The 26,702-nt window shown below is 41.5% G+C and overlaps 1 protein-coding gene across 4 annotated transcripts in view; it reads left to right on the top strand.

Moving 5' to 3' along the window:
- The window catches only part of kmt2a (lysine (K)-specific methyltransferase 2A), a 194,021-nt gene that overhangs the window by 138,037 nt on the left and 29,282 nt on the right, over positions 1-26,702 (top strand). For all 4 annotated transcript variants that reach the window (XR_010016608.1, XM_063038155.1, XM_063038156.1 and 1 more), the window contains exons 25-29: positions 1,526-1,686; positions 5,302-5,481; positions 7,351-11,869; positions 16,737-16,832; positions 26,111-26,190. Coding sequence is in view for 3 of the 4 variants with exons in the window: in XM_063038155.1 (XP_062894225.1) it covers positions 1,526-1,686; positions 5,302-5,481; positions 7,351-11,869; positions 16,737-16,832; positions 26,111-26,190 (5,036 nt within the window). In the remaining variant the exon portion in view is untranslated. The remainder of the gene's footprint in view (positions 1-1,525; positions 1,687-5,301; positions 5,482-7,350; positions 11,870-16,736; positions 16,833-26,110; positions 26,191-26,702) is intronic.

Consider the following 26,702-nt stretch of genomic DNA (forward strand, 5'->3'; position numbering starts at 1 on the left):
GTCAATAATGGATGCCTCCTTTCTGAGACACCGCTCCTTGAAAATGTCCTGGGTACTTTGTAGGCTAGTACCCAAGATGGAGTGGACTAAATTTACAACCCCCTGCAGCTTTTTTTCAGTCCTGTGCAGTAGCTTACCCATACCAGACAGTGATGCAGGCTGTGAGAATGCTCTCCACGGTACATCTATAGAAGTTTTAAAGTATTTATTGACATACCAAATCCCTTCAAACTCCAACTGAAGTATAGCCATTGTCTCGCTTTCTTTATAACTCCCATCAGTATGCTGGAACCAGGTTAGATCTTCAGAGATTTGACGCCAAAGAACTTGAAACTGGTCGCTCTCTCCACTTCTGATCCCTGTATGAGGATTGGTACGTTTTCCTTCATCTTACTCTTCCTGAAGTCCACAATCAGCTCTTTCGTCTTACTGACGTTGAGTGCCAGGTTGTTGCTGTGGCACCACTTCACTAGTTGGCATATCTCACTCCTGTACGCCCTCGAGTCACCATCTGAGATTCTACCAACAATGGTTGTATCATCAACAAATTTATAGATGGTATTTGAGCGATGCCTAGCCACACAGTCATGGGTATATAGAGAGTAGAGCAGTGGGCTAAGCACACATCCCTGAGGTGCGCCAGTGTTGATCGTCAGGGAGGAGGAGATGTTATTACCAATCCACACAGATTGTGGTCTTCCGGTTAAGAAGTCAAGGATCCAATTGCAGAGGGAGGTACAGAGGCCCAGGTTCTGCAACTTCTCAATCAGGATTGTGGAATGATGGTATTAAATGCTGAGCTGTAGTCAATGAACAGCATCCTGACGTAGGTGTTTGTGTTGTCCAGGTGGTCTAAAGCCGTGTGGAGAGCCATTGAGATTGCATCTGCTGTTGACCTCTAGTGGCGATAGGCAAGTTGTAATGGGTCCAGGTCCTTGCTGAGGCAGGACTTCATTCTAGTCATGATCAACCTCTTAAAGCATTTCATCACTGTAGATGTGAGTGCTACCGGACGATAGGCATTGAAGTAGCTCACATTATCTTAGGCAATGGTGCAGTCCACAATAAATGCATAATCCCCACCTGAAGGAAGTGGGCTCGAGTTGGAGGTGGAACACCATATCCCTGATTGCATGGCCTGCAATCTCTGCACCAGACCTGCTGCTGGGAGCACATTGTTGCAAAATCATCCTCCACCGTTCACTTGTCTGTCATCACTTCTGCATTTATTTTTATGATTTAGTCACTTTGGAAAACACCTGACATAGTAAGAGGTATAGGAGTCAGTCTGACTCGTGAATTGGTTCACCCTTTTCCACTGTTTTCAGCCTTAGTAGAGTTCTTTATGTTGGGCTGTGGGAATTTACCTCAATTGCTCAACCAAAAAGAAAGTTCAGGTGTAGGTAGGAAGAAATTAAAATCAGTACTTTTATTTGGTGGCTTCCTAAATCCGAACTGGGCTGCTTCCATGTTCTATCGCATATCTTTCTGATAACTTTTGTTGAGATGTTGCATATATTTTCAGGTGTTCAAGGGTGTACTGGAGCACAACTGATGCTAGGAAGCGATGTGTGTACACGTGTAAGATTCTGGAGCATAGACCCCCTCCTGTGGAAGCAGAAGAAAACAGCACTTTAGAGCACAATGAAAACAGAACCGTGGCACATAGTCCAAGCAGCCCAGCAGGTACGTAGATGATGCAAGTAAGGAACATTGTCTGCAGGAGGAAAATGCTGTGAGGCCACTCAGCTGGTGAAAAGAAGGTACTCCATCATTAAGCTGGATGTATCAGTATGGTAGGTAGAGTCAAATGAAGTGGCTGTCCAGTATGACTTGAAGCTGTTTACTAGCTTCCTGTCTATGATTGCAGTGTGTGCTGCTTCTCTTCCACATCTGCTCCAAGCTATCAAGTGTATCCAGTCGGACAATACGTAACCCACATGCTTTCTTTGCTTGGAAAGAGAAACTTCATTCAACCTCTTAGGCAAGGCATGATCACTTGAATACTCTTTGTTATAAAAGAATATGGAAAGGAAAATGACTGCTTCAAGCAAGATGTAGCTTATTTTGATTGTGGCCTTGGAAATTAAGTGCATCAAATTACATTGCAAAATAAATTAAGGCATTTGAAAATTACTTCAACTGTCAAAAGCTGTGTAATACAGTGGCATGGATACTTTTATCACATGCACTTTGTTTCTGTGTCTGCAATCAGAAGCCTCCTTCAGACCCTCTCATTGTTTTGTAGCAAGTCCTTGCAACAGACCCTGCATTTTTCACATTGTGTTTTCTTGCAAAGTGTACTGTATGGAGACCGTTCGGCTCATTGAGCCAATGACAGCTCTCAGATCAATCCTATTAGTCCCACCTAGTCTATATACCACTAAAACTCTTATGCTCTGTTTGTCTGTTTGTGACCTCCAAGTAGCGCAAATGGTGCATTACAGCGGCACTTTTTTTGGCTAAATCGAATTAAAATGCGCTAACTTACAGAATGCAGGCAAAGTTCAGGGTTATATATTCATATAAAATTGCTCATTCGCCAAAACTCAACAGGCCGGCTTGCACCCGAGACCCGATCGGCCATCATGGAAATCGGGACGCGACAGCCCGACACATGCGCACGGCCAGCCTCAGCAGCAACACCTACTGGAGCAAAAGGGCAGGGCAGCTCTATTTCGAGGGGTCACATTCTGCTAATCACCATCAGCATGTGCAGGATTGGAACAGATCTAACTGCCACCCATCAATAAGAGATAATTAAATCTTATTGTAATGATGTACTTTGAGACACCCATAAAACCCTTTGCTGCAGACAAAAGACAGCGGTGACTATATCACGTCCATTTAGGAGAGCACCAACCACATCATCTAGAATAATCAGCATCCTTTGGTGTTAGTGCTTCGTATCTTCTATCCAGCATTAGAGTAAAAAAAAATGGTCAGCCTAATTATGCTGTGTGGAAAGGGAAAGGGGACATTATGGTCAAGAGATGACGCCAAACGTCGGGAAGCGGCAAGGAGAGGGAGAGAACATGAATCAGATGAGGCCAGGGCCGCATGACTCCAGGATCAAAGAGTCAGGACAAAAAAAGATGAGAGAAGAAGAGACAGAGGAGGAGAGGCATGCACATCTCCAGGATCAGAGACAAACAACAAACAGCAGAAGAGATGAAGAGATGGGGGATGAAAGGGCTGCACATCTCCCGAACGATAGAAACAGGCACAGGAGGAGGAGAGAGGAAGAGACAAAGGAGCTGAGAAATGCACGTCTCCAGGATCAGAGACAAATAACAAACAGCAGAAGAGATGAGAGACAGGGTATGAAAGGACTGCACGTCTCCAGAATGACAACAAGAGGCAAGAGGGTGGCAGATAAACCAGAAATGATGCCATCAAAAGTGTCCTTCATTAAATGAGGAGGAGCTATATTTGCTTTGCTACGCGTTGTTCTTCTTTAATAAACTGAGGTTTTCTACTTCAGTTTCCAAAGCAAAGCGATACCAATAGCATTCAGGAAAATTTAATGTTCATTCTGGTCACATCAGACTGCACTACCCTTCTCTCAAAGGGTGCCCCAACGGGTCACCCCATTGTCTAGTTCCCTATAAACTATTCTCATATTCCCATTCACTCTGATTTTCCTGTCACCTACCTCCACCAAGGGTAACGTTTACAAGCCAGTTAACCTCCCAACCATCACATCTTTGGAACGTGGGTGGAAACTGGCGCAACCCCATGTGATCAGAGGGAGAATATACAAACTATAAACAGGTACCCAGGGAAGAGACTGCGGATGCTGGAATCTGGAGCAATGCACAAAGTGGTGATGAAACTATCATGTCAGACAGCATCTATGGAGAGAAATGGGCAGTTGACGCTTCAGGTTGAGAGTTTTCATCTTGACCTGAAATATCAACTGTCCATTTCCCTCCATAGATTCTGTCTGACTTGCTGAGTTCCTCCATTACTTTGTGTAGCGCCCTGGGTCGGGTTGAACTCAGGCTTCTGAGCCTATGTGTCAGCAGAAATGTCTACAATCCCAGTTGGCTGCTTTATACTAAAATATATGTCAATCCTGTGAGTGAATGCCAAGCACCAGCTCAGAATATAGGATTTTCCAGGAAAGTAATGGTCAAAATCTGAAGTAGAGCTCATCCTTTTGTAGAAAGAAGTGGTATAGTGGCACAGCTAGTAAAGCCACTGCCTCTCAGTGCCAATGATCTTGATTCTATCCTAACTTCAGGTGCTGGTTTTGTGGAGTTTGCACATTGTTTCTGTGATTATGTGGGCTTCCTCCTACATCCTAAGGTACTGTGTGCAGTTCTGGTCTCTATACTTGAGGAAGGATATACTGACTTTGGAGGCGGTGCAGAGGAGGTTCACCAGGTTGATTCCAGGGTTGAAGGGATTAACCTATGAGGAGAGATTGAGTCATCTGGGACTGTACTCTCTGGAATTCAGAAGAATGAGTGGGGACCTTATAGAAACATACAACATTTTGAAAGGGATAGATGAGATAGAAGTAGGAAAGTTGTTTCCATTGGTAGGTGAGACTAGAACTAGGGGACATTGCCTCAAGATTCAGGGGAAAAAATTAAGGACGGAGATGAGGAGAAACTGTTTTTCCCAGAGAGTGGTGAATCTGTGGAATTCTCTGCCCAGGGGAAGCAGTTTTGAGGCTTCTACACTAAATATATTTAAGATACAGTTAGATAGATATTTACATAGGGAAATTAAGGGTTATGGGGAAAAGGCAGGTAGATGGAGCTGAGTTTGTGGACAGATCAACCATGATCTTATTGAATGGCGGGGCAGGCTCGGTGGGCCAGATGGCCTACTCCTCCTATTTCTTATGTTCTTATAAAAACATGAGAATTGGAATGTTAAATGGCCATTGTAAAATTGCCCCTGAAGTGTAGGTAAGTGGCAAAATCTATGGGGAGTTAATGGAAATGTAGGGAGAATAAAATGAGTTGAGTGCAGGATTGATCTCAGTGTTGGTCCTTTAGAGTCAGCTTGGACTTGGTTAGATGAAGGGTCCATTTTTGGACCGCGTGACTTTCTTATCAGTAGTTGATGTAGAGAAATTTGCATTCAGAAGTACAGTCAATTGAAATAAGCTATCTATATTGATGAAGGCCCTTAACCTTTACCAAACAATGCAATAACAGTATGGACTTTTAAAGCTCACATTGACTGTCGAGATGGCATTATTCTTTGCTGTGTCATACTGTGATCCTGCAGTGTTCCATTTTCCTTGGGCAAATGCTAACAATTGTCTTGGTTTCTCTTTGACAGAAATTGACACAACAGAGAATCAAAACACTGGTTCATCTGAAATGGCAGATCGTTATCCAACCCCTCACGGACCTGGGCCAATACCTCCGAGATCGCAGCCTGGTAGTAGGACTCAGATATCTAGTTTTTTCCCGTCTCGTCGATCCACAAGCACAGGATCTAGGCCCCTTCCATCACCAGGTACCTTATGTTGCACAGGAACGTACAAGAAAATGGGAGCAGGAGTTGGCCACTTGGTCTCCTCAAGTCTGCCATCAATACAATCATGGTGAATCTGGCTCACGGCTCAACTCTCAACTCTTCTTCTGTGGCATTTCCAAAAGCCCTCAATTCTCTGATCTTTCAAATATTTATCTTTTTTTAAATAGCTCCTCTGTCTGAGCCTCAACAGCCCTCTGTTCCAGAACTTTACCACCTGCAGGAAGAAGTTCAGATTTCTGAATGGACAATGAATCCATGACCACTACCTCACTATATTTTTCTTCTCTTTTTGCATTACTTATATATATGTGCGTGTGTATTTGTGTGTGTACGTATATGTATATAATGTGTGTATATGTATGTGTAATACACATACATACACTGTAATTTGTAGTTTTTTATTATTATGTATTGCAATGTACTGCTGCCGCAAAACAACAGATTTCACGACATATGCCAGTGATATTAATTCTGATTCTGAGTTACAAATAACTGCCCTTGTTGCTATTTTTCGTTATTTGTGCCTCTGTTTCTGAATTTCCCTTATCATGGCCCCCCACCTCCCTGCCCGCCACCCCCCAAGGATCTTGTATGTTTCAGTAAGACCACACCTCATTTTCCTAAATTTTGAAGAATCTTAGCTAATTTCTGGAATGAATTTGTTGTCCTACTGAAAACAACCCTAAAAAGTTGAGTAAATCTTCTGGATTTTCTCCCATGCTGGTTGTCCGTCCTTAAATAAGGGGACCAAATCTACAAAGATGAAGATTAGCTTTATTTGTCACATATACGTCAAAACATACAGTGAAATGTGCTGTTGTTGTCAAATCAGCGAGGATTGTTTGGGCAGTCTGCAAATGTCACTATGCTTGAGCACTAATATAGCATGCTCACAACTGCACAATATGCCCATAGCTATATAGCGTGTATAGAGCACTCCAGGTATTGCCTTGCCAATTCTTTGTACAATCAGAACAATACTTCTCTAACTTTATCTTTAAAACTACTGTACCATTTGCCACCTTTTGCATGCAAAATTTTTGTTTTTCATGTACAAAAATTGCACTTCTTTGCAGTCTCCCTATTTAGATTCTTTGGCATATGTAAAATGAGTGCATTGAAGTCATTAATTACTTAGATTATGTGACAATATGAATTACAAGTTTAGAGGACTAAGGTAGCAATTGTTGAAGCCCACAATTAGATTACCCATGATTTTGTTGTATTGCAGTGCTGGTTGTAAGGGCAACATTCTGTTTAAAATACTACACATTTTGATTCTTCCAAAGTTCTTAATCGGCACTTCAGGATACTGGATATTAAAATATGTTTTCATTCATCCTCTAGTTTCCCTATGAATCATTTAATGTATTGAGTAGGAATGTTCATGCTATTAAAGTGGTACATCAGCATGTGCTTTCATTTTTACTAGTAGTAGTAGTAGCCTTGGGGCTGTACTTTGCTATATTTGACCTACTTCTGAATGTAGCCCATTCCGATAAGAAGGTTTTCTTTATCATCAGAGTAGCTTCGACTGGAAATTATTTAGTTGAATAATCGCAATCTATCTGACTGCTTAGAAATGTATAACATCTCGTAATAAATTGGCATTCGCACCTAGAGGCCATGCATCTGACTGAGTTTTAAAGAATAAATGGAGTGGCAGTTCAGATGCCCTTGATGTAATTAGTGGAGGGGCTGTTCTGTTGATGGTGTTACAGGTTCTTGGAACCAAAATAGAAAGTAATAGATGATTCTCCAGTCCCTGCATCTTGATAAACAAATTTCAAATGTAGAAATACGATCTGAAATATTCATTATTTATAATTTTTTTGTTTCTTTTTTAAGGGAGCCCCACACCACTGATTCATGAGAAAGTCACATTTGCTGATGCCCTACTGTCATCAGGGAGACGGAGTACCATTTCTAGGAGACATAGTACAACTTCAGTATCGCCCCAACATTCAAGGCACAGGATGGCTTCTCCTTCTCAAATGGGCATAACATACGTAAGATCAAGTAGTAATATCAATACATCTCCACTGACTTCCCTCAGTGTATCATCGGATACAGACGCAGGAAGCCAGTCTGGTGAAACTTTTCGTAAAGCACTTCAGTCAGACAAACTTGGTATTCCACTGCAAGCATATACAGGACCTTCTAGCCGCCAGCGAATTGGTAGTGCTGATTCTATCCCTGTACACCATACAGGGGTTTCTCACACATTAGTTTTACAGCCTAACAGGACAGAGCCAACATGTACTGGGCATCACAGTTCTAAAGAGTGTTCTTTAACTTTATCTGGTAACCTTTCTCGAAGTGAGACCAGTCTACCTGTAAGTACATTAGATGGTTTAGTGACAACGTCAGTGTTACCACCGACGTCTACCTCAGTTCCCACAATAACGGCATCACGTACAGCACAAAAAGAAGCACGTAACAACAGTGCATTGCTTACAAATTCTAACTCGGTGACACCACTCTCCAAAGAAGCTAAAACTTGCATGTTATCTTTTCAACAAAAAGATTCTAGAAGACCAAACGAGCAGTCCAAGGACACTGTGCATGCAGGAAAATCAAACAAGGAGCACTCTCACAGTCAAGGCACTGAGAGAACAAGGTTGCAGTCTGCTGGAGCTAGCCATACAGTGACTACAGGCAATGAATACCCTCAGTCAAACTGTACAGAGAAGAGACTAGTCACTAAAGTGACCTCAGCAGATTTTCCCAGAAACAGTAGAGTACAGACAGGAAAGCATTTTGAGGAAAGCCCATGTTCCGATCCTGCTGCAGATCTTAAGGTTAATCCAAAAGTATCCAGCAATTCACTACTTGAACTAGTTGAGAACACTCAAATTATTGAAGAACCTAAACAAATATTTAATGACAAATCTGCTGGCACTGAACATTATCTTCCTGCAAGTATTAGTGAAGGGATCCAACCTCCATCTGATAAGATCCAGGCTGATATTCGCAAAAAAGAAACATATACTTCACAAAAGCAAGAAGTTCATGGATATTTAGAATCTGATTACCTTATTGATGAGGATCATGATGAAAATCTAGTCACATCGATGTCGGCCAGTTCTCAGGAAGGTGATGAGCCATTGTCCTCTGTTATGCCACCTTCAATGACAGGAAGTCCAGAAAGCGAGCGGGAAAACCTGAGGTGTCCAAAGTGTAACAAAGTCTACAAACAAAGGGTGAAGAATCTGTTTCAAAAGCATGTGCTGCAATGTGGAAATCAGTCTACACAGGAAGATGGTGATGGGAACAAAACTCAGGACAATGATTCAAACAAAAGGAGGTACCCCCGAAGAAGTGCCCGTGCGCGCTCAACTACCTTTTTTGGGTTGACTCCCTTTTATGGTGTAAAATCATATGGTGAAGAAGATTTTCCATTCTATCGAGATCCCTCTGGGAAAAAACGTGGAGAGCAGTCAACTCAAGGACAAGTAGATGGAGCTGATGATCCAAGTACATCATCTGATGAAGATGTGGAATACTACTACAATTTCACAAGAACAGTTATCACATCTGATAGAGAAGGAAGACTTGAGCCGTGCAATTTCTTTGATGGTGAGGAAGATTGCCGCATACCCAGGATAAGTCAACTTGATGGCGTTGATGATGACGCAGAAAGTGATGTTAGTGTGACCACAACAGCAGGGAAACCAACACAGGTGAATAAAATAAAATCCAAAGAAAATGGAACTGAAAGCCTCGACCTTGATGGAGCAATTAACAGTGGTACTGTTGATGGAGAAAAGGAGAACCATGGGATTAAATCAGTTTCTGACCTGAAAAGTAATGATTCAAAATTAGATAACTGCATTCCAGTGAGTAGAGTGAAGTCTCAAGGCCAGGACTCCTTAGGGGAGGTTTCTCTCACCTCATTAGACACTCCAAGACGAGGCCACTCCAGCACGACTTCTGAGAAGAATTTGCTAGATAGTTTCAATACAGACCTGTTGAAGGCTGCTAATGATTCAGACAATAATAACAGTGATGACTGTGGCAATATTCTCCCATCTGACATCATGGACTTTGTTCTGAAGAATACACAGTCTATGCAAGCACTAGGGGAAAGCCCAGAGTCGTCATCTTCTGAACTGATAACACTGAGTGAGGGTTTAGGTTTGGTTAGTAACAGAGGAAAGGATATGGGCAGCCTGTTTGAAGTATTTTCCCAGCCATTGCCCAGCACAGAACCTGTGGAAAGTGTCGTCTCGGCCTCCATTCCTGCTGAGGAGCCATTTGAACTGCCCCTTGAGTTGCCGTCGGACCTTTCTGTTTTAACAACGTGCAGCCCAGCTGTTTCTAACCAAAGCCACAGCAGCCTTACTGTTATTTCAACATCCCAGCTGACCCCATCAGAAGATCAATCAGTATTAAATTTACCTGCCTCTGAGACGGTGGAAAAAGGGGTAACAGTAACTGGGGAGAAATCAGTGACAGTGAATGAACCTGAAGTTTCTTTGATAGGACATCAAGTGGTGGAACCATCTGGAGAAAGTCACATGGCATCAGATCAATTCATTCAAAGCCACATAGATACAGATCAGCTTACTTCCCCAACCTGCACTCAGGTAGAACAAGGACTTAACAGCCAGGATCTGACAGGGGTTGTTGCAAGCTCACCAGTGGTCCTTCCAGTATCCGTTTCACCTTCTGTGCTACCCCAAGGTCAGAAATATGTCACGAGTCCAGATAGTCCTGGGCCTACTCCCGTTGCAAGTTCTACGACAGAGGCTGCAACACCAATCCCTAAACCAGGAACAGGAGACCTCATTATTGTTAATCAACATGGACACCCACTATATGTTCTCCAGACGCTTCCCAATGGAGTTACACAAGAGATAAGTCTAACACCTTCATTAGGAACTGCACAAGCAGTTATAGAGACAAACAATGCAGTTCTTGGGCAGAATGTTTCTATGGGATGTAGCCTAGCTTTGGCAACTGGTTTAAATGTTAGCTTGCCAGCTTCACAGTCGATATACACTTCTGCTACCATGACCAACAGCAGTGGATTGATGACTTTATCGCAGCACCCTCAGTTACATTCCTTTGCGGGGCCCTCCGCATCAGCATTTCAGCCTAACAATGCTAACTCTGCTTCCAGCCTCCTTATTGGAGTCCAGTCGCCTCAGGATCCTCAGCTCTTAAGCTCTGAGCCCAGTCAGAGGCCAGAGCTTGTCACTGCCATGACCTCTAGTCCTGGATCCACTCAACTCAAGAAAAGGCCAATTAACCGGCTGCCTTCTAAAAAGGGCAAGAAACTGGCACCTTCATACCAGCAAACTTCGGGCTCTTCAGAAATCGTACCTAATATGACTTCAATCAACTTTCCATCTTCTCAGGTCCCTGGAGGGATTGCCAACCAGTCAGGATTAGTGGATTTAGGAGCACTTGCAAACACAGGACCCCAACGAACAATTCCAAACATAATCAAACGTCCAAAATCTGCTGTAATGTATTTTGAGCAGGCATCATTAGCTGTGCCTCAGCTTCAGCAAACGCTGGGGGCAGTTGGGTCCACAAACATCATGGGTCCAGAAAACAGTCATTTGGCAGCTGGAAATGTGTCAGGATTGGGATCAGGTCAGTCTGTTTTAAATGTTGTATCTATGCATGCAACAACAACAGCAACCAGTGCTGCTGCTGTAACTGGGCATATTCTGGGTCAGAGTTCAGTCACCTTAGCTGCTCCCATGTTACTAGGGACGGCAGATATCACTGGCTCAATAAGCAATCTATTGATCAAAGCTAGTCAACAGAGCTTAGGACTTTCTGATCAAGCAGTATCATTGCCTGGAACAGGAATGTTTCAACATCTAGGACCATCACATAGTCCGAACAGTGGACCCCTATCTCCAGCACAGAGCATATGTCTGCTGCCTTCCACTCCAGCAGTTACTGTACCAGTTGTACCGAGTCCACCTGACCAGGAAGGGACCTATCAACTTCATCAGAGAACTCAGCTGTTGCCAAACAAATGTGTAGCAGCAACTGCTCAATTAGATGCTGTGTGTATTTCAGGTGACCAACTATCAACTACCACATTGTGTATGTCGTCTAGTGTCATGAGTAACCCAGTTGTATTTTCAAACACCAGCATGACTTCGCCAGCTCCAGTAGCTTCTGTGTTTTCCTCCAGCATGGACCAGTCTTCTGTCAGTAGTGTGCCTGTACTATCTCCAGGCTCTCCAAGATCCAAGCCCAGGGTAAAACGGACATCATCCTCTTCTGACAAACCAAGCAATAAAAAGCACAAGGTGGTACATGTCATGACTGAATCTTGTGGAAGTCATCAAGATATTCTGGAGTCTGATTTGGCCAATGTGCCCCTATCTTCTAGTGCATGGTGAGTAATAAAGATATTATTTAATTCACCTTTTAACAAGTCTTGAGAGTGTTACAGTCCTACATATGGTTGGATCTTTGGATTAATGAGCAATTGAAGAACCTTGGTGTGCTAGTCCAAAGTGGTGTTATTCATCCAAAGATCCCTGAAGGAAGTAGCATAGGTAGATAAGATGATGAAGACGACATATGGGGATACTTTCCTTCATTAGCTGGGATATAGTATGTATAAGGAGGGAGGTTATCTTTATAAAAGATACAGCCACAGCTGAAGTAATATTTTATAAAGATGCACTATAACCCTGGTTGTCACTCTTCAGGATGGACATAATGGCACTGGAGAAAGTGCAAAGGAAATTGACCAGGATGTTGCCTGAGATGGAGTTTTTCCATTTACAGCAAGAGACAAGATAGGCAGGATTTACTTTCCTTTCAGTGAAAGAAGTCAAGTGAAGACTTGACAGAGGTATGCAGATTATGAGGGGCTTAGATGATAGGAATTACTTTTCCCATAGTAGGTGCTTAAATCCAGAGAGTATTTGTTTTAAGGTAAGGGGTAGGAGGTTTGGGGAGAATCTGAGTATATTGTTTTACTCAAAAAGGTGTTTAGAATACACTGACTGTTTTACAACATCTAAGAAGTACCTGGGCAAGCACCTGAATTGCCAAAGCTTAGAAGGCTATGGACTGAATTGGGAAATAGGATTAATATTGATGGTTTGCATAAAAACCATGTATTTCAATGTTGTATAACTCTCAAAGTCTTATTTTCCTTATGATTTTAAGAAGTTTTAATATCTTGGAAAATAATTTGGGAATTGCTAATACATTTAGCAATTTTTCAAACTTACTAAAAGGTGTATTCATTTTAATATAAATTTCTTGCTTGCATTAAATAGTGATCCTCCATGTTCTTTTCCCTCTACATAATTAGCTTGAGTTGTGAAGTAGGAATTTGTCTGATTATCAGCTAACATAATGGTTAATAGTAAACCAGACCAGAAGACATTTTACCAAATTTTGTAAACAGTAGGCACTTTTCATATCACTCATTCTTGTTCACTAGCTCAATAAGAAATCTGTTGATCAAAGCTAGTCAACAGAGCTTGGTACTTTCTGATCAAGCAGTATCATTGCCTGGAACAGGAATGTTTCAACATCTAGAACTATCACATAGTCTGAACACTGGACCCCCATCTTCAGCACAGAGCATATGTCTGCTGCCTTCCACTCCAGCAGTTACTGTGCCGGTTGTACCAAAATATATTTCCCATTCAGTCCATATTTTTCCCTTCTCCAAGCATTCCATTTTAATTCAGTTGAATTGAAATCTTGCATTAAAAAGATCCTTTGTGGATATTCTTAATTGCTTAATTCAAGTTACTGCAAGGATTACATATCTTTGAGCAAAAACTGATATAAAATTCACAGAGGCAGTACTGTTAATGTATTATGTTAATCTTATGCCTCTCTTGCTGAAAGATTTATGATGTTTCTGAACACCAAATGCTTCAACTCCTAAATGAGCTTTCCTAGCATCTGGTCAACTGATTTTGGAATGGAAGCATTATAACAGTGAATTGCAAATTGATCTGAGCACAAATTCAACTAAAGACTCTTTAGTTTATGTCCATTGTGCGTTCATTTTTCTCAGCTAACGCAAGTACTCTCATACAAGGTTTCTCCAAAACCAGAGGTCTATGGAGAGAGTGGGCATTTTGGAGGTAGTTACTCACCTGATGTTTGGACAGAAACAGTCGGCTGTCCTTATCTGCAAGTTCTGCATGCGCGAATTCAACCAATCGCGAATCGAGAAAACCCAGAAGTGCTCTCCCAGCACTTGTTGTTCGAACATGTACAGACTTTTTTTTCTTGTCATTATTCCCTAAACAATGCAGTATAACAACTATTTTACACAGCATTTACATTGTACAGGTTTTCCCCGCCATCCGAAGGTAGAGCATTCCTATGAAACGGTTCGTAAACCAAAATGTCGTAAAGCGAAGAAGCAATTACTAATTATTTACATGGGAAAATTTTGTGAGCGTTTGCAGACCCAAAAATAACCTACCAAATCATGCCAAATAACATATAAAACCCAAAATAACAGTAACATATAGTAAAAGCAGGAATGATATGATAAATACACAGCCTATATAAAGTAGAAATACTTTTCCACAATCATTACTGCACTGTTCTCTGTAGCGAAAATCTCGCGCAAGCGCCGTCGGCAGAAAATCTCTCGCAAGTGCTGTTGGCAAAAACACAGCGCAAGCGCTGTCCAGTAACCTTTAAGCTATGAAGCTGCCAAATCATACCAAATAACACGTAAAAATATGCAGCCTATATAAAGTAGAAATAATGTATGTACAGTGTAGTATCACTTACCGAAATTGGGAAGACAGCGCCAAGCACACTGATGATGGTGTGTTAGACTGAGTCGTCGCAGGTTAGGTGGTGCAGTGACCCCCACCCTCCAGGCCGCCGACCGATATGTTGCCGCGAAGCATGCAGCGGTAGCCAGGAGGCACACAGCACATCTTTAAGAAAAAAGCCGAAATAAGCATGCTAATTAATTAGGTGCTGCCCGGCACATAATTGTCAGCCCAGATCAGTGCCGATTTCCGATTACGTCGTCTCTGATCTGGGCCGACAGTTACGTGTGGGGCGGCACCTAATTAATTAGCATGTTTATTTCAGCTTTTTTCCTAAGGATGTGCTGTGTGTCTCCCGGCTACTGCTGCATTCTCCGCGAATCGGTATCTGCCCGTGGCCTGGGTGTTGGGGTGGTGGGACACTGGGGTGTCATCTCACCGTCGTCTGTTTCCATTAGAGCAGGCAGCTCAACTTCTCCTACGACTGCCCGCCTCAATGTCGAAGGTCGAGGTTTGTCGTCTGCTGTGGCTGATGTGGAAGGCTTGCTTGACTGTTGAGCCTCGTGCATTTTTCTATTATATGGTTCTTTGTAAGGACTCAAACCATCTTGCAAATATCCCTTAAACCTACATACCCTTTCAAAATTAAAGTCGTACTTTATCATTGCAGCGAAAATCTCACGCAGTTGCTTCACGTTCAGTTCGCTACTGCATTCGGTTTCGATTGTTATCCTTTCTTCTTCCAATTGCATCAGCTCTTCATCTATCAGTTCTTGGTCATGGGATGCCAAAACCTCTTCAACATCATCTTCGTCAGCTTCCACAAGCCAAACTCACTTCGTCCTTGCTTCGTTCACCACGATCGAAATGCTTAATTATGTCTAGTTTTATGCTAAGCGTAACACCCTTACGAGCTCTTTCAGGCTTTTCCGATACCATAGAACTCATCTCGCTAACGGCTGCTCACAGGCACGTGTTTAAGCAATGCCGGCTAGAATGCCGTTCCGAATCCGGGGGAGAGCGGCTGCTCAGGGCGCGCGCTGCTTTTTTTTCGTAGCAGTGAAAACACCTTCTGAAAGCGAAAACAGGGAACTAATGTAGGTCTTTCGTAACAGTGAGGTTTCGTAAAGCGAACGTTCGAAAAACGGGGGACACCTGTATTAGGTATTATAAGTAATCTAGAGATGATTTAAAATATACGGGAGGATGTGCATAGGTTATCGTGGATCAGGATCGAAAGAAGCTGGAAGTTCTCTTACTAAGTAAGTCGGAACAGGTACATCTGGTATTATTTAGCATCAGTCAAACGTTTGTCTTAGTATATAGTGTATATTTCACCTTTCTATGCATATAAAACACTTAAGAAATGTATGTTTCAGTGCCGGGCTCGGGAACGGAAGTTCCCGAGTTTGATCCAGTGACAGATCGCTCCCGAGCACGCTCTCTATCTGTGCCGTGTTGATGTGACAGATCAAAAACCCAAAACCTCAAAATCCAATAATTAAACCACTGTGTTGCTTAGTAATAATTGTAGCTTTCATTGGGGCAGGGCCTTTCTCAGTTTATCCTTTAAAATTGTTTCAATCATTGACCGACTGTAGCCTAACGCTTTTCCAATGACCGATGGGGTTTCACCTCTTTCCGATCGCTTTATTATTTCCACTTTATTTTAAATCGTGATCATGATTATTTTCGTGAACAGAAACACTGCGGATTCAGAGCTCCGCCGCCGGGTCCTAATGTCCACCACACTGAGACAGGTTAAATAAGGTCTGGGGTTCCGCAGGGTCCTAAGGTCCACCGCATTTAGCCAGGTTGAATAAGGGACTTGAGCATCCGCGTTTTTTGGTATTCGCGAGGGGTCCCGGAACCAATCCCTCACGGATAAGGAGGGCCGACTGTATGTCATTGGAACTTACCAGCTACCTAGTGATAGGAGATCAGAGATTTACAGTGTCAAAGTTCAGAGGTGTTGTAGTTTGGCAGAATACGATCCTACCTCAGTTAATATAGTTCATTTATTTCAAATTATTGGGAAAATGTTGTTTATATGCAAGAAATAATTTAAGCAGGAATAACATAGCCAGATGCTTTAGTTTTAAAATTTATGATTACACAAGCACATTGAAGCAAGGGGTGCCAGTTTAGCGTAGCAGTTAGCACGATGCCATTACACTTCGGGGTATCGGATTTCAATTCTGAAGAATTTGTATGGCTTTTCCGTGAGTGCATGAGATTCCTTTGGGTGCTCTGTTTTCCTCCCACATTTGAAAAATGTACCAATTAGTAGGTTAATTGGTCATTGTAAATTGTGCTGTGATTTAGCTAGGATTAAATAGGTGGGTTGCTGGGCAGTGTGGCTTATTGGGCCGGAAGGGCCTGTTATGCACTATGTATCTAAATAAATAAATTTGATAGCCTCAATACTGTTGTCATACTGTTAAATAAATCTGACAATACTACCCCCAATTGTAACCTTTAATGTTATTTCAGTTCTATTCATGTAAAACTAAAAGCAGCAGTACAAGATGCTATGGAATTTGATGAGCAACAGCATGAAGATTGTCACCGGGATTCTAATTCACCAAGGTGAGAAGAGCTAATGGGAAAATTATTAAGGTTACATGTACATATAAAAATGGTATAGTTATCACTAGCATAATGTACAAGGGCTGGAGGAGACGATGAACGTTACAAGATGCATGAGGCAGCGTCCATTATTAAGGACCTCCAGCACCCAGGGCATGCCCTTTTTTGACTGTTACCATCAGGTAGGAGGTACAGAAGCCTGAAGGTACACACTCAGCGATTCAGGAACAGCTTCTTCCCCTCTGCCATCCGATCCCTAAATGGACATTGAACCCTTGAACACCCTCATTTTTAAAAACAAAATAAATAGTATTTCTGGTATTTTTGCATGATTTTTAATCTATTCAATATATGTATACTGTATAAAGTATACTGAATAATATTTACTTATTTTATTTTTTCTTCTATATTATGCACTGCATTGAACTGAATGAATGAAATTTATTTCAGTCAGTACAAACATCACAAAAAGCATCATTTTCAACGATGATTTCATAGGACAAAATTACAACAAAAAAAAACATAGATATTCTTTAAAACAGACCGAAAGGGTGTAGACTAAAGCTACAGCTTACAACACCTACCCCCTTACTTATACAACAACATATTTGGCATCAATCATCACATCAAAACAAAAAATTTCATAATCTTTTAACACAAAATCCAATTCCAAGTATCATTTACTTACATTACTCCCATTCATTTTAAATCATGTATTTTATATTTGTTCATTAAATTATTTTAAAATAATTTTTCTAACTTGTTAAGTGTGGTGCATATTTTTAAATTCTCACTATAACTGTTCCATAGATTCACCCTCTGACTGAAATACAATGATATTTTACATTTGTTCTTATCCTTTGTTTTTGAAATATACATGTTTCTCTCAAATCATGTTGACTTTCTCTCATTTTAAACAACCTTTGGATACTTGGTGGTAGCTGTCCATTTTTTACTTTATACATAATTTGTATTCTTTAAAAATCTACGAAATCACTGAATTTTAAAGTGTTTAGTTAAATAGTGGATTGGTTGGCTCATAATAACTTGTCTTAATTTACAATTCGTATGACTTTCTTTTGGAGTAGAAAAAATTGAGTTTGTATTTGTTTTGTATGCATTTCCCCATACCTCTACACAGTAAGTCATGTATGGGACTATAAGTGAACAGTATAATGTATACAAAGATTCCTGATTTAAGAAATCTTGCGCTTTGTACAGTATTGCAATAGATTTTGACATTTTTGCTTTGACATAATTTTTAACTGCTGCTGCTAAGTTAACAAATTTCACGTCACATGCCTGTGATAATAAACCTGATTCTGATTCTAGTTCTAGTTATAGTCTATCTTGCACCACCTAGATATCCTGCCGAAGGGTCTCAGGCCAAAACGTCAACTGTACTTTTTTCCATAGATGCTGCCTGGCCTGCTGAGTTCTTCCAGCATTTTATGTGTGTTGTTATGGGGGACAGAAGTTGAGTTATGTCTTTCAAGGGGTGGGGGTGTTTGGGGTAAATTTTTGAAGGTAGCAAATTTACAGGGCAATGGGGAATAGCATTAACTAATTGCTTTGTAAGGAATTGGTACAGACTTGATGTGTTTAGTGATATCATCTCTGCTGTAATGATTTTATCATTTTTATTTGTCAGAGAAAAGCAGGCAGAGTGAGTTTAAGGGCTGTGCTTATTACAGGATTTAAAATTCAAAGTAAATTTATTATTAAAATACATATATGTCACAACCCTGAGATTTATTTTCTTGCAGGTATTCATAGTAAATGCAAGAAACAATGGAATCAATGAGAAACCACACCATTGTGGGAATAGTTTGGTGATGGGGCAAGTGAAATTATCCCCTCTGGTTCAAGAGCCTGATGATTGAGGGACAATAACTGTTACTGAACCTAGTGGTGCAGGTCTTGAGACTCATATACCACCTTCCCGATGGCAGGAGTGAGAAGAAAGTATGGCTTGGATAGTGGAGATTCTTTTATTTTATTTTATTTTTTATTAAGTGCCATTCGTGAACAGTATCAGAAATGCTGATCAAGTCAACTAGTTCCCAAAGAGAACTCTGATAGGCCAATCAGATGGTTCACTGCTGCTCAGCGATAGAACACAAAAAAAATCATATGTACAATTAAGAAACATTAAAAAATAGTAGAAATACTGGAATCACGATGATCATGATGCAGTCTGCCGGAGAGAGACATCAAGACACATGCTGTCCTCCATAATTCAAAGAGCTTGAAGGATAAGGTTGCAGGGTGACAAAACGTGGCAGGAGCACTTGGAACTAAAAACTAATCCCTACCGGGAGAAAACAGCACCTGTTCTTTCCTTGATAGTGGATGCTGTTTTCCTGTGACAACGCTCCATGTAGATGTGCTCAACAGTGAGGAGAGCTTTACCCGTGATGGACTGGGCCGTATCCACTACTTTCTGTAGGATTTTCCATACAAGGCATTTGTATTTCCTTACCAGGCTGTGATGCAGCCAGTCAATATACTCTCCATTACACATCTAGAGAAGTTTGTCAAAGTTTTAGATATCATGCTGAATCTTCACAAACTTATTTAAAAAAAGTAGAGGCATGCCATGTTTTCTTTGTAATGGCACTTATGTGTTGTACTCAGGACATGTCCTCTGATATGATAACACAGAGAAACTTACAGTTGCTGACTCTCTCCACCTCTGATTCCCCCGATGAGGATCTTCCTGAAGTCAATAATCAGCTCTTTGGTCTTGCTGATATTGAGTGAGAGTGGTGCAGTTAGCTAAATGTTTCAGTGAAGAAAGAATGTGTAACCTGAATTGATTGCTTCCAGTATGGCTAGCAGCAGGCAGAGTTGGCATCCTACAGGAAAAGTGTTGATGGATTGGCAGAGGTGGGAAAATACTTCTGTTCCGAATGGCCTCTACTCCTTAGGAACAGTGTAATAGGTGCAGACTAACAGCATCTGCAGCCTAATCAGTAGAAGTTGAATTGAGAAAAAAGGAAGTGGAAAATATTAGTTATGTGGATACAACTGGCAACTGTTACCAAAACCATTCCCATCATGCAATAACAGATTGATTATGTTTGCATTTAAACTACTGCAAGTGTAAGGTGTTCCTCGACAAGAAGTTCCATTCTCTCAAGTGAAAATAATAGGCTTTATTGGCACTCAAAGCAAGAGGTCCAGCAGAAATGCCAGAACCTAAAGAAAACTTGGTGAATGGAGGGAGTACAGAAGAATCAGCCATGACATGTAGGTTTTTCAGTAATATAGAAACCACCCATGAATCCATTATCAAAAGCCTGACCCTACCAAGAGCCTGGAATGGAGATGAACATGTTAGGGACAGAAGGGTGTATGCACCTGCTGGAATGAACACTTAGAAGACGTCTTTGATCTATGTCCTTCATGTGAGTGCACTTCATCTCAGAGCAGTCTATCTAGTCTAGCCATGGCTAACCAGTATCCATTTAAGAGGTGACTGGAATCTGGGTGTTCGGCCAGTGCTAATTGCCCAGCTGCTGCCTTGAAGAAGAGTAGGTAGTCTGGAGTAGGTACTCTGAGGTATTGTCAGGTAAGGAATTTCGGTGTTTATACCTATGATGATGAACGAATGGTGAAACATTTTCATGATAGGATGCTGTGTGACTGGGAGTAATATGTGCATTTGGTGGTTCCATACACCTGAAGCCCTCCTTGCTAGTTATATTTGGGGTAAGTTGTTGAAGTAATCTTGGGAGTAATTGCCATGCATTTTGTAGATGGTACAATGTGTTGGTATTGGGTAGGTGAATATTAAGGGTGGCAAATGGAGTACTCTTTAAGTGGGCTGATTCATCTGGATGGCATTGAACTCTTGATTTTAGAAACATAGAAAACCTACAGCACAATACAGGCCCTTCAGCCCACAATGCTGTGCCGAACATGTACTTTAGAAATTACCTAGGGTTACCCATAGCCCTCTACTTTTCTAAGCTCCAGGTATCTATCCAGGAGTGTCTTAAAATACTCTATCATATCTGCCTCCACCACCGTTGCCGGCAGCCCATTCCACACACTCACCACCCTCTGCGTAGAAAAAAACTAACTTACCCCTGACATCTCCTCTGTACCTACTTCCAAGCACCTTAAAACTGTGCGCTCACATGTTAGCCATTTTAGTCCTGGGAAAAAACCCCTGACTATCCACACGATCAATGCCTCTCATCATCTTATACACCTCTATCAGGTCACCTCTCATCCTCCAACGCTCCAAGGAGAAAAGGCAGAGTTCACTCAACCTATTCTCATAAGGCATGCTCCCCAATCCAGGCAACATCTTTGTAAGTCTCCTCTACACCCTTTCTATAGTTTCCACATCCTTCCTGTAGTGAGGCAACCAGAACTGAGCACAGTATTCCAAGTGGGGTCTGACCAGGGTCCTATATAGCTGTAACATTACCCCTAGGCTCTTAAACTCAATCGCACGGTTGATGAAGGCCAATGCTCCGTATGCCGCCTTAACCACAGAGTCAACCTGCGCAGCAGCTTTGAGTGTCCTATGGACTCGGACCCCAAGATCCCTCTGATCCTCCAGACTGCCAAGAGTCTTACCATTGATGCTATATTCTGCCATCATATTTGACCTACCAAAATGAACCACCTCACACTTATCTGGGTTGAACTCCATTTGCCACTTCTCAGCCCAGTTTTGCATCCTATCGATGTCCCGCTGTAACGTCTGACAGCCCTCCACACTATCCACAACACCCCCAACCTTTGTGTCTTCAGCAAATTTACTAACCCATCCCTCCACTTCCTCATTCAGATCATTTATAAAAATCCCGAAGAGTAGAGGTCCCAGAACAGATCCCTGAGGCACACCATTGGTCACCGGCCTCCATTGCAGAATATGACCCATCAACAATCACTCTTTGCCTTCTGTGAGCAAGCCAATTCTGGATCCACAAAGCAATGTCCCCTTGGGTTCCATGCCTCCTTACTTTCTCAGTAAGCCTTGCTGAAATCCATATACACTACATCTACTACTCTACCTTCATCAATGTGTTTACAAACCCCATTTCCAGAAAAGTTGGGATATTTCCCAAAATGCAATAAAAACAAAAGTCTGTGATATGTTAATTCACATGAACCTTTATTTAATTGACAAAAAGTACAAAGAAAAGATTTTCAATAGTTTTACTGACCAACTTAATTGTATTTTGTAAACATACACAAATTTAGAATTTGATGGCTGCAACACACTCAACAAAAGTTGGGACAGAGGCATGTTTATCATTGTGTTACATCACCTTTCCTTTTAATAACACTTTTTAATCGTTTTGGAACTGAGGATACTAATTGTAGTAGATTTGCAATTGGAAATTTTGTCCATTCTTGCTTGATATAAGACTTCAGCTGCTCAACAGTCCGTGGTCTCTTGTCTGATTCTCCTCTTCATGATGTGCCATATATTTTTAATAGGAGATAGATCTGGACTGGCAGCAGGCCAGTCAAGCACATGCACTCTGTGTCTACAAAGCCATGCTGTTGTAGCCCATGCAGAATGTGGTCTGGCATTGTCCTGCTGAAATAAGCATGGACGTCCCGGGAAGAGACGTCGCCTTGATGGCAACATATGTCTCTCTAAAATCCTAATATATGCCTCAGAGTCAATGGTACCTTCACATACATGCAACTCACCCATGCCGTGGGCACTGATGCACCCCCATACCATCACAGATGCTGGCTTTTGCACCTTTCGCTGGTAACAATCTGGATGGTCGTTTTCATCTTTGGCACGGAGAACTCTTCGCCCATTTTTTCCGAAAACTAGCTGAAATGTGGACTCATCTGACCACAGCACACAGTTCCACAGTCTTTCGGTCCATCTGAGATGAGCTCGGGCCCAGAGAACACGCCGGCGTTTCTGCATAGAGTTGATGTATGGCTTCCTCCTTGCGTAATACAGTTTCAAGTTGCATTTCTGGATGCAGCGACGGACTGTGTTGAATGACAACGGTTTTCCGAAGTACTCCCGAGCCCAGGTGGCTATAATTGTCACAATAGCATGATGGTTTCTTAGGCAGTGCCGCCTGAGGACTCGAAGATCACGCACATTCAACAGTGGTTTCCAACCTTGCCCTTTACGCACTGAGATGTCTCTGAATCTTTTCACAATATTATGTACTGTAGATGTTGAAAGACCTAAATTCTCTGCAATCTTGCGTTGAGAAATGTTCCTTTTGAACTGACTAACAATTCTCTCAGGAATTTTGGCACAAAGGGGTGAGCCACGACCCATCCTTGCTCGCAAAGACTGAGCCTTTGATGGACGCTACTTTTATACCCAGTTATGTTACCTCACCTGCTACCAATTAGTCTGCTTAATGTGGATTCTTCCAAACCGGTGTTACTTGAATATTCTGTGCACTTTTCAATCTTATTTTAACTCTGTCCTAACTTTTGTTGAGTGTGTTGCAGCCATCAAATTCTAAATTTGTGTATGTTTACAAAATACAATTAAGTTGGTCAGTAAAACTATTGAAAATCTTTTTTTTGTACTTTTGTCAGTTATATAAAGGTTCACGTGAATTAACATATGACATATTTTTGTTTTTATTGCATTTTGGAAAATATCCCAACTTCTCTGGAAATGGAGTTTGCTGTTACATGCTCAAAAAATTCAATCAGGCTTGTAAGGCACAACCTGTCTTTGACAAAGCCATGCTGACTATTCCTAATCATATTATGCCTCTCCAAATGTTCATAAATCCTGCCTCTCAGGATCTTTTCCATCAACCTACCAACCACTGAAGTAAGACTCACTGGTCTATAATTTCCTGGACTATCTTTGCTCCCTTTCTTGAATAAGGGAACAACATCTACAACCGTCCAATCCTCCGGAACCTCTCCTGTCCCCATTGATGATGCAAAGATCATTGCCAGAGGCTCAGCAATCTCCTCTCTCGCCTCCCACAGTAGTCTGAGGTACATCTCATCCAGTCCCAGAGACTTATCCAACTTGATGCTTTCCAAAAGCTCCAGCACATCCCCTTTCTTAATGTCTATATGCTCAAGCTTTTCAATCAGCTCTAAGTCATCCCTACAATTGCTAAGATCCTTTTCTGTAGTGAATACTGAAGCAAAGTATTCGTTAAGTATCTCTGCCATCTCCTCCTATTCCATACACACTTTTCCACTGTCACACTTGATTGGTCCTATTCTCTCATGTCTTATCCTCTTGCTGTTCACGTGCTTGTAGAATGCCTTGGGGTTTTCCTCAATCGTGCTCACCAAGGCCTTCTCATGGCCCCTTCTGGCTCTCTGAATTTCCTTCTTAAGCTCCTTCCTGCTAGCCCTATAATCTTCTAGATCTCTATCAGTACCTAGTTTTTTTTTACCTTTCATAAGCTTCTCTTCTTGACTAGATTTTCAACAGCCTTTGTACACCGTGGTTCCTGTACCCTACCATCCTTTCCCTGTTTCATTGGAACGTACCTATGCAGAACGCCACACAAATATTCCCTGAACGTTTGCCACATTTCTGCCGTACATCTCCCTGAGAACATCTGTTCCCAATTTATGCTTCCAAGTTCCTGCCTGAGAGCTCCGTATTTCCTCTTACCCCAATTAAACACTTCCTTAACTTGTCTGTTCCTATCCCTCTCCAATGCTATGGTAAAAGAGATAGAATTGTGATCACTATCTCCAAAATGCTCTCCCACTGAGAGACCTGACACCTGACCAGGTTCACTTCCCAATACCAGATCAAGTACAGCCTCTACTCTTGTAAGCTTATCTATATATTGTGTCAGGAAACCTTCCTGAACGCACCTAACGAACTCCACCCCATCTAAACTCCTGGCTCTAGGGAGATGCCAATCAATATTTGGGAAATTAAAATGTCCCACCACGACAACCCTGTTATTATTACACCTTTGCAGAATCTGTCTCCTCGATGTCCCTGTTACTGTTGGGTGGTCTATTAAAAAAAAATACCCAGTAAAGTTATTGACCCTGTTCCTGTTTCTAACCTTCAGCCACAGAGACTCAGTAAACAATCCCTCCATGTCTTCCTCCTTTTCTGCAGCCATGACACTATCTCTGATCAGCAGTGCCACGCCCCCACCTCTTTTGACCCCCTGAGATAGACACATGTCAAACTCCAACATTTTTGTTGGAGTTCCACTCATCCAGACAGGTGATGAGTATTCCAACACACTCTGACTTAGCCTTATGGATGGAAAGTCTTTGGAGATGTCTACCTTTGAATGCCCAGACCCTGATCTTCTTTCATAACCCTCCAACACTGCCCCCTCCTCCAATAATGTTGATAAGGGGAAATTTGGTAATAGTAATGCTGTTGATCGTCAGGGTAAGTGGTTAGATTCCCTTGTTGGAGGTTTGTCCAGCACTTTTGTGGCAAGAATTTTACTTGCCACTGCCTAAATGTTGACTGACTATTGTAACATACAGGGATAGATTCTGTCATTTACTAGTTGCAAATGTAATTGCATATTGTGCAGTTATTAGTAAAGTCTCCACACCTGACCATATATTGGAAAGAAAGTCATTGATGAAACAGCTAAAAATGCTTCGTCTTAGGACACACCAGTGAATTTGAAGCCACCCTGATTATTGTATCTTTTTAACCTTCCTGTTCATTTCGGAGAGTTTAAGAAGGAAATGCAGATCTTTGTGAAATAAGTTACAGATGGAGAGTTATTTTGTGGGGGCACACTATTCAGGTCTACCTTTTATTTATAAATGAACGAGGAAGAATTTCCACTTATAACAATTCAGTTTGAAGGAATTAAGAAGTTTCATAATGTGGCTACTATAATACTGTAGGAAATGTAATGATCAGTACCAACCAATGTCCCACAGACAACATTGTGATAATTAGCAGGTTGTTAATGATGTTAATTGAGCAGAAAAATATAACCAGGGCATCAACCATTATTGGGCTTCAAGTAATGTTACAAAATTGATACAGATTAACCTCAATTTAATGTCTCATCTGATAGATAGCACCTTTGGCTGTACTGTAATATGCTTTCCATACAGTCAGATGCTGACATCGATTTCTGTGCTCACGTCTCTGAAGTTGAAGCTGCATTTTCTAGTCGGAGTTGAGTCTGCTTCAAGCTGAGTTGCAACTGATACATAATTTAAAATAAATGTCAAAAGCATCACAGAACATTTAATGTTTGAACATTCAGAGTTTAAATATGTGTTTTACCTAAGTATCTGCAAATCTGCGTTGAGACATTGATTAAAGTCTTTTCTTTTCTCAGTCAAATGGGAGTACTGCAACCCATGGAACCAGTGAACACAGCAACCTCAAATACAGAAGGACAAGATGACTTTGTCACTGGTAAGCCTTAAGATTCAGTCCTTATAAGAGAACAGATTTCCTAAATTAATTAATGAAGAGTTTTTAAAATTGGAGCGGGCCAATTTTGCTCGAGTGGGAACACTCTTGACTGCAAGCAGCTACTTCAGTCAGCCTTAGGGCACTTGAAGGTATTAGGTGAGGAGACACAACAGGTTATTTGAAATGTTCCCACTTCACAAGAGAGCCAAATGTAAAGCCCCCAATTGACTATAAACAGAGAGAGCAAAATGATCACCTTATATTGTGCAGGAGAAAGCCTGTTGTACTATTTGGTGGGTACAGGTCGACCTTCACTAATCCGACTACCTGTAATCTGGTTCCTTCGATAATCCAGCACTGATTATGCTTAATGTGATCCTTCTTTACAGTTCTGGTCACTGAATTATAGGAAAGATGTCAACAAAATAGAGAGAGTACAGAGAAGATTTACGAGAATGTTACCTGGGTTTCAGCACCTGGGTTACAGAGAAAGGTTGAACAAATTAGATCTT

Source organism: Mobula hypostoma, chromosome X2 (genome assembly GCF_963921235.1).
Source record: "Mobula hypostoma chromosome X2, sMobHyp1.1, whole genome shotgun sequence".
Lineage (NCBI taxonomy): Eukaryota > Metazoa > Chordata > Chondrichthyes > Myliobatiformes > Myliobatidae > Mobula > Mobula hypostoma.